The sequence below is a fragment of the Elephantulus edwardii genome, unplaced genomic scaffold, assembly GCF_000299155.1.
Source record: "Elephantulus edwardii isolate Elephantulus edwardi_28Jun2011 unplaced genomic scaffold, EleEdw1.0 scaffold00505, whole genome shotgun sequence".
In the NCBI taxonomy this organism is placed as follows: domain Eukaryota; kingdom Metazoa; phylum Chordata; class Mammalia; order Macroscelidea; family Macroscelididae; genus Elephantulus; species Elephantulus edwardii.
Genome location: NW_006400255.1, coordinates 533,378 through 541,921, shown reverse-complemented (window position 1 = coordinate 541,921; position 8,544 = coordinate 533,378). Strand labels below are relative to the sequence as shown.

General features: G+C 38.3%; 1 protein-coding gene across 1 annotated transcript in view; it reads right to left on the bottom strand.

The window, feature by feature from the left end:
• Positions 1-8,544, bottom strand: part of AKR1C4 (aldo-keto reductase family 1, member C4) — a 65,662-nt gene that overhangs the window by 12,418 nt on the left and 44,700 nt on the right. The window contains exons 6-7 of the mRNA XM_006903072.1: positions 4,877-4,986; positions 2,224-2,389 (exon numbers count right to left, since the gene is read on the bottom strand). Coding sequence (XP_006903134.1) covers positions 2,224-2,389; positions 4,877-4,986 — 276 coding nt within the window. The remainder of the gene's footprint in view (positions 1-2,223; positions 2,390-4,876; positions 4,987-8,544) is intronic.

Below are 8,544 nucleotides of genomic sequence, written 5' to 3'. Positions count from 1 at the left end.
TCTCTCTCTCTCTCTCTTTCTTTCTTTCTCTTTCTCTCCTTCTCTCTCTCTTTCTTTCTTCAAAAGCCTTACTGCCGCATTTGTTTATCTGCTTTGTCTTGGGTTGTTTTTGGTGTGTGTGTGTGTGTGTGTGTGTGTGTGTGTGTGTGTGTTTAAGTTTCTCTTGTTTTTTCTTGCCAGAGTCCTGAAATTCTTTAAGTTTGTTTTTCACACGTTGAAAATATTCAATCATTGTTCTTTTGGTTTCTGCTAATAAAGCTCAATTAGACTTTCTGTCTTCAGGAAATCCATTGATGCTGTATCACTTTGCGGGGGTGACATCTTGTTTGGGGTTTATGTGGGATGTGAGGTAGTCTGCTTCTTCTATGTCATTGCTCTGGTAGTTTTTCTATCTTTGAGGCCTTTGGAGACTCTTATTCTGATAGCGTTGACTCGGAAAGTCATTTGTCTTGAGGAGTGTGGGGCAGCTACCCTGCCTGAGTTTCTCTCTGATCTTTTGACTCAAAGGAAGACTTGCTTCAGTTGGGGAGTGAGATGACCTGTGAATTAGTAGCTTTCTCTGTCAGGTAACAGCTGCAACTAGGTAATTCCAAAGGTTCTGCAGCAATGTAGCTCAAGCTCTGGGAGGGTGAGGAAATGGTTTCACCTGTGATATTGGTGTGCTTGGTGCAGTTCAGAGGGACAGGAGTGGATCATCCTTTAGGTGGCGGGGCTGGGTCCTTCAGGTGGCAGGTTTAGGGTGTCCAGGTAGCAGTTTGAGGCCTCCAGGTGGTAGGGTTGGGGCCTCCAGATGGATGGACTGTAGTCTGGTAGTGTTTGCAGGAAAGCAGTCCTGGACTTACTAAGAAATTTTTAATACAGCTACCTAGCTAATCAACTGGAAGAGATCCATGGCACTTTGATAACATACAGCTTTGGGACATGAGTCTCTGGCAACCTATTGGAAGTTTCTAATAAGGAATTCAGAAGAAATTGAAGTGTCTTATATTGATTGATAAAACCACAGAAAACATAGAAGAATTTAAACATTCAAGAAGAAAAGCTATGCAAGACCAAAGAGAGTAAATGTAATATCAGAAACAATAGAAAATATCATAGTGAAATTCAGGATATTAAGACTGAAATTGCAGAAATACATTGGAAGGACAAAAGAGTAGAAATCATTAACACCACATCTGAAAAACACAATAGAATAACAATAGTAGAGTCTTAGAAATAATTACTTACACTGAATGTAAACAGATTAAATGATCCAATAAAGATACAGATAAATAAGCAACAGGCCCCACAAGAGATTTATCTTAGACATAAAGATGATAATAAATTAAAAATTAAATGATGGAAACATATTAAGCTAATGGCGATAATAAAAGGCAGAAGTGGCAATCTAAATTTCTGATAAAATATGCTCCAAAGAAGAACAATGAAGGGCTTTATTTAATGATTAAAGAGTCAATCCAGCAAAAGAACATAATCATAATAAATATGTGCTCCATGAAACAACAAAAACAAACCATAAACATAAACAGATTTGAAAACAGAATAAGCAACGAAGGATAGACAACTAGAAGGAAACTCAGTAAAGATGCAGGAGATCTCAAGAATGTCATCAACTAGCTTGATCTCATAGAAAATAAGGGGAGAGACAAAGCAAAGGAAAAAAATAATTGACTATTTTTTGGAAGAAGACTTCTGAAATATTATGGAAAAAATATGCATTAACCCCGAATATGATAGATCCCCAAAAGAAAAACCACAACAAATAATAAACAAACTTCTGAAATAAAAACAAAGATATTGAAAGCAATTTGGGAGAATGAAGAGTTACCAGCAAAAGAGAATCAAAAATACTAAGCTCTAATTTCTCAGCATATATAAAAAAAAACTGAAAGAAAGAAATGGCAAGCAAAAGCTATATTACCAGAAAAATTATTCCTCAAATGTTGTTAGGTGTTGTTGACTATAACTTATAGTGAGCCCCTGTACATAAACCTTGACCTTTCTCACAATCTTTGCTGTCCTTAAACTGTGTTTAATTGATATATTCCCTGTGTCAATCCATTACTTTCTTGGTTCACCTTCTTTCCAAGCATAATGTTGACTAGCCCACCCTGACAACATACCCAAAATTTTCGAACATGCCTCAAGATGTCCTGAGCTTTCCAAAGAAGCCTATGTAGGGTAATACTTCAACAACCTTGTGCTCACAACCCTGTTCACCACCTGTATATTCTCTTTAATCCTCTTCTCATTGTAACTTTTGGCCAGGACCACAACACCACGCTGTATCTGGTAACAAAGGGCAATCAGAGCTGGGGTTCGCTTGTATTTTTCTGCCAGAGCATTGAGAACTGGATCATCCAAAAGAGGAGGAGAGTTCTTTTTATGCCTGGAAGGAAATGCAGAAGTGATGAGTTTTTAATTTGTCAGGAGGTTTATAAAGCTAAGATTGATCCCTTCGATACTAATTCCCCAGTTGTCCCTAGGTCATTATTATCTGAACCATTGTTAGAATTGACAGTTATAGGACTTCCTTAAGAGGACTTGTGGGGTCCAGAATTCTTATTTCAGAGAGAACAATTTTGTTTTGATATTGTCTTAAATTTTGAAGAAGGGAAAGTGGAAGCACAATGATTAAAACTCTTGGCTGCAGACCCACTATCACCCTCTGTGGAAGAAGGATGTACTTTCCTTCCATTAAGATATACATACTTAGAAACTCTATGAGGTAGACACATTCTGTCTTGAAGAGTTCTCTTGTCTCTCACTGCTATTCAGTTGGAACCAACTTATAGCTGATTCTCTAGCAGCAGGTTTTCAGAGGTTGCTAATCACAAAGGAGGAGATTATCCATCCTTCTCCTGGAGTTCAGCTGGTGGATTTTAAATACTTGCCTTTTGTTGGCAGTGCAGATGGCACTCCTTATGGGTTGGAATCAACTGAAAGGCAATAGGTTGTGTTTGAAAATAGTAGCCTTAACCTATGACCTTGGATTTCCCCCTTTATTTCCCAGTGTCACAGTTTTGTGAACTTTTCCCTTCATAACTACTGGCGGATTTAAACCAGAGAAGCAGACTTTGGGTTAGCCACTCAACTTGCTCTGGATTCTACCACCAGAGCTCTTTACAATCCTGGAAGTTATTTATTATTGTCTTGACTTTAGACAGAAGAGAACTGAAATTTATGGAAGAGATTATTTGAAAGATGTTAATTAGTTTAAAAGCATCAAAATAATGTCTTTTGTCTCAGTTTTTATCTTGTATTAATCCACTGAAGGGTCAGAGATGAGTTAGTTCTACCTCAAAGGTACATAGCACCAACAAGTTTTTATTACATATTGATGTGGAAACTGAAGATTAGAGATGCATATGCTGAGGCCAGAGACTATGACAGAATGTTGTGTTTCACATTACTTGTTTTCAGGTCATTAATAGGTTAACCTTTAGAATTAGTTAACTAGTTGTTTCAAATTTAGGTGTAAACTAACATTTTGTGCCCCTAGGGGAACTAATGGTTGTTAGGTGCCCTCACGTCATGTACCGCTTATAGCATCCCTGTGAACAGCAGATCTGAATCCTGTTCTATTCTGTATCGTCCTCACAATCTCCAACACACTCAAGCTCATTGTTGCAGTTATTATATCAGTCCACCTGGTTGAGAAGCCTTCTCTCCTTAACTATTTCTCTACCTTCCCAAGTATAATGTTCTTATCCAATAAATAGCCTCTTGTAGCTAAAACTTGAGGCACTTGCTGCAGAAGATCAAAGACTGCAGGCTTCAATATGGATTTTATCTCAATGTCAAGAAAATAAAAATCCTAGCCACTAGACAGATGGACAACATCATGATAGATGGAGAAAAGTGGAATTGTCAATGACTTCATTTTACTTGATGAAGTGATTGTTACATGATCAAGACACTTGGTTGGGAGATGTATTGCACTTGGAAAGTCTGTAGTTGGGATCTCTCCAAATTATTGAGGAGCAATGATACCAGTTTGGGTGAAACTGGTAGTAAAGAGTAATCAAGGCTATTTTTTTTAACCAGAAAATAAACAATTGGATTATCTAAGAGAATGAGGAGCTCTGGTCCCTTCTGGTCCTTCACCTCTCAATTCCTCTATGCCCTCAAAGGAAATGCATAAATTCTGAGTTTTCACTCTTTTACTGATTGCTGTCATGTTGGAACCAAATCAAAGTTGAACCTTCAGGGTTTTCTGAGGCTGTAAATAGTACAGGAGATTACCCATCTTTCTGCCTCAGAGCCACTGGTGGATGAGAACCTTCAGAGAGGCTGCCTTTGAGTTAGCAGTAACCAAGATTGCAGAGAACAAGCCATCACTACTTCCCAGACAAATTAGTCCTAGTTCAGCTATCTGCATCTGATCTGCAGACACCAGTCCCCCTTTCTCTCTGAAAAATGGCAGCATTTATTTTCTTAAATAAGTGGAAGTTTTGGAGAAGAAAAATCTGTCAAAGAATGTTTTCATGAATCTCTGAGAGATTGGCTGAATCTGAGCTCAGCTTTTAGGATTCTCTTTGTTCCTGTCTGACTCTGTTATCTCAGTGCTGCTGCTTAATCTCAAAGCACTGTTTGGGCCAGAAACTTCCTGATATATGAATCGTTGATTGGATAATAAGTCTCTATTCTTGTCCTTAGCTTTGTTTTTATTCTCAGAAATCCCTTGAGACTGACACAATGTAAACACAACAAACTGGGTAATGGAATGGTAAAAAAGCAGTTCCACAATTTATTTTTCCAATTTACTCAAGGAATTGAAAGTTAACACCAGGAAATAAAGTGTGGAAGATCTAAAATGGGTTGGTTCCCCCTCCCCAGTAATCATGCTTTAGGTAAATACTGTACTATTAATTACCATCCTTCGAATTGTTGGGATCCCAGGGCACTATAGGCAACCATCACTATGTCGTTAGACTTGCAGAATTCCAGCAGTTTGCTCTGGTTGAGATAAGGGTGACATTCCACCTGTAGAAAGACAGAATAGAAATATGTCAGATTACATGAAATCTTGATTAGTAAAGTAAAAGGGAAAAGAGAACATTCAAAGAAGCCAAGCAAAACTTTTAAAGGATGTATTTGAACTAGAAAGAACATAGATTAATAATCTTTAGAAGAATTTTTCTTTTCCACCAGAAGGAGTAAAAAAGCAATGATCTTTCAAAAGAGAAATAGATCTGTTGTTAAGTTCTCGGCTCCTAAATATTAATATTCACAACCAAAGTCCAGATGGATTGTGGGATGAAAGATATCCTATAGGAAGGAAACAAAAGTTGTTGGAAAAACAGGAAAGGTTAGACCAAAATGGAATGCTCTAGAATTCAGAGAAGTGAAAGCAAATGGAAGAGACAAGGAGGCTGAGACAGACTGGGTGCAGTGGAATAGGGAAAACCATGAAGAGATAACTTGAAATACTTGTCACCAGAGACAATTTAAAGGTGAACTTGACATAACAAGTGATACCTGGTATCCTAGAAACTTTTGCGCTGAAAATCTTCTGTGCACACCTGATTAGCACAGCTTCTTTCTTGCCAAAGAATTGCTCTCCCCCATTTCTTCATTGTTGTTGTTATTAGGTGCCATCAAGTATGATTCATGTTGTTGTTAGGTGCCATCAAGTTGAGTACAACTCATAATGACCCCATGAACAAAAGATCTGAACCCTGTTCTATCCTGTGCCATCCTCATATTTCCTAACAAATAAGAGCCCATTGCAGCCATCAGCATGTCAATCCACCTAGTTGTATGTCTTCCTCTCCTTTGCAGATCCTCCACTGTACCCAGCATCATTTTCTTCTCCATGGAATAGGCCTTTCTGGAAACATGCCCAAAGTATGTGAGATGAGGACTCATTATTCTTGCCTCCAAAGAACACTCTGGCTGCACCCTCTCCAAGACATACCTGTTTGTTCTCTTGGCCACCCATGGGATGTTCAGCGCTCTTCTCCAACAACATAGCTAAAATGCATCAATTCTTTTTCTGTCATTCTTATTCATTGTCAAGCTCATGAATAAAGACTATGGCCTGAATAAGATGCACTTTAGTCCTCTAACATCATTACTCCTCAATAATTTGGAGAGGTCCTTAACTGCAGATTTCCCCCAGTGCATGTGTCTCCTTATTTCCTGACTGCTGGTATTGAGGGTACTTAATTGTGGGTCCAAGAAAGATGAAGTTGTTGATGGTTTCAATCTCCTCCCCATCTATCATGCTGCCACCTATTGGTCCAGTGTAAGAAACTTTGTTTTCTTGACATTGAGATGCAATCCATACTGAAAGCTGCATTCCTTGATCTTCTACAACAAGTGCTTCAAGTCGTCCTCACTTTCAGCAAGCAACGTTGTGTCACCCGCATAATGCAAGTTATTGATGAGTCTCCCTCCAATCCTGATGCCACACTTTTCTTCACAGAGTCCAGTTTCTTAGATAATTTGCTCAGCATACAGATTGAATAGGTATACAATAGGCATAGAGAAAATAATCCTGACACACTACCTTTTCAGCTTTAAACCATGCAGTGTTACCCTGCTCTGTTGACACACAGCCTCCTGGTCCATGTATAGGCTCTACATGAGCACAATTAAGGTCTCTGGAATCCTCATTCTTCTCAATGTCAGCCACAACTTGACTTGTCATGATCTACACAAATGCTGTTGCATAACTGATAAAGCACAAGTAGACATTCTTCTGGTATTCCTTACTTTCAGCCAGGATCCATCTGACATCAGCAGTGATATATTCCTGGTGCCATGACCTCTTCTAAATCCTACTGGCATTTCTGGCAATTCCCTATCTACATATTGTTCTAGCCATTTTTGAATGATCTTCATCAGTATTTTGCTTGCATGTGATACTAATGATATTGTTTGATAGTTTCCGCATTCAGTTGGATCATCTTTCTTGGGAATGGGAACAAATATGGACCTCTTTCAATCTGTTGGCTAGACAGTGCATCCAAGGCTACATCTGTTAATTGAAACAAGCCAATTGGTATCCTATCAATTCCTGGGGCCTTATTTTTTGCCAGTGCCTTCAATGAAGCTTCAACTTCCTCCTTCAATAACATTGGCACCTGTTCATATGGTACTTCCCGAAATTTTTAATTGTCAGTCAATTCTTTCTGGTACAATGATTCTGTGTATTTCCTCCATCTTCTTTTGATCCTTTCTGGGTCATTCAATATATTGTCTATAGCCTCTTCTAATATTGCAACACAGGTCTTATATTTGTTTTTCAGTATTTTCAGCTTGAAAAATGCTATGAATATCACTCCTAGTGACCCTAAAAACAGTTGATCTGAACCGTACTCTTTCCATACCATTCTTATCATCTCCGGCATATCAGAGCCCATTGCTGAAGTCACCTTGTCAATCCATCATATTGTGATCTTCTACTCCTTCATTGACCCTTTATCTTTCAACACATGATGCCCCTTTCTTAGGAATAGCCTTGCCAACCTACATGTCCAAAAATACATTCTTCCTCTTACAGCAGATAGTATTACTCTCTAATTGCCATGGGTTGACTGACTCATAGCTGATCCTCCAGTGGGTTTCAGAGGTTGTAAAATTCATGAGAGGTTTCCCATCTTTCTCTTAAAGCTGCTTATGGATTCAAACTATCAGAGAAGCATGGTCTTTGGGTTAGTAGTATTGGACTATGCCACTCATTTAAAATTTTTCTCAAAAGATATACCAAAAGATATGATCCGTCTTGACTGAGGTTCTGTTACATCTTTTGCAAGATACTTTATTTTTAAATAAATGTTTTACACATGACAGTTTTGGTCTTTATTCTGTCATTCTTACTAGGGTGAAAAAGGATCATCAGTTGGGAAGGTAGTCTGCAATAAATTAAAAACCTGAGCAGAAAATTTCAGAGTGCTGCCTGGGGCAATAAGCAAACCATTATTGTGAAATATATGAAGATTTGGAGTTAGAAACCCAAGATTGAAGAACTCCAAGACTGAAGAACTCACTTGACATTTCTTAAGGTGAAAGAACTAATGATCAAATTCAAGCGTTAAGTACCAATTTTTAAGGATTTCATAGGCAAAATATTAAGAAGGCATCAAAAGAGGAAGGAAGAAATACACACTGTGCCAAAAAAAGAATTGATTGACATAACCATTTCAGTAAGTAGCATATGATCAAGAGCCAATAGTACTCACGAAAGGAGTCTAAGCAGCGTTGAAGGCATTATTGTAAAACAAAGCTACAGTAATTGATGGAATAGCAATAATGGTGTGTTCCAACAAACAGATAAATAAATATCTAAAAGATCCACTGGTCTATACCAAGACTTTGGAAAACAGTTACTAGGCAAATGTTGGAAAAAGATCTGTATTTGGATGTTGTTGTTGTTGTTGTTGTTGTTGTTGTTAAGTGCCGTCAAGTCGCAGGCGACTCATAGCGACCCTAAGAAGGAGAGTCCTTGACGCTTGGGTGCCTTTCATCCTTCCTCCAAGTTCATAGGGTTTCTGGAGGCAAGCTATTATGGAAGTGGACACCACTCCTTCCACGCTT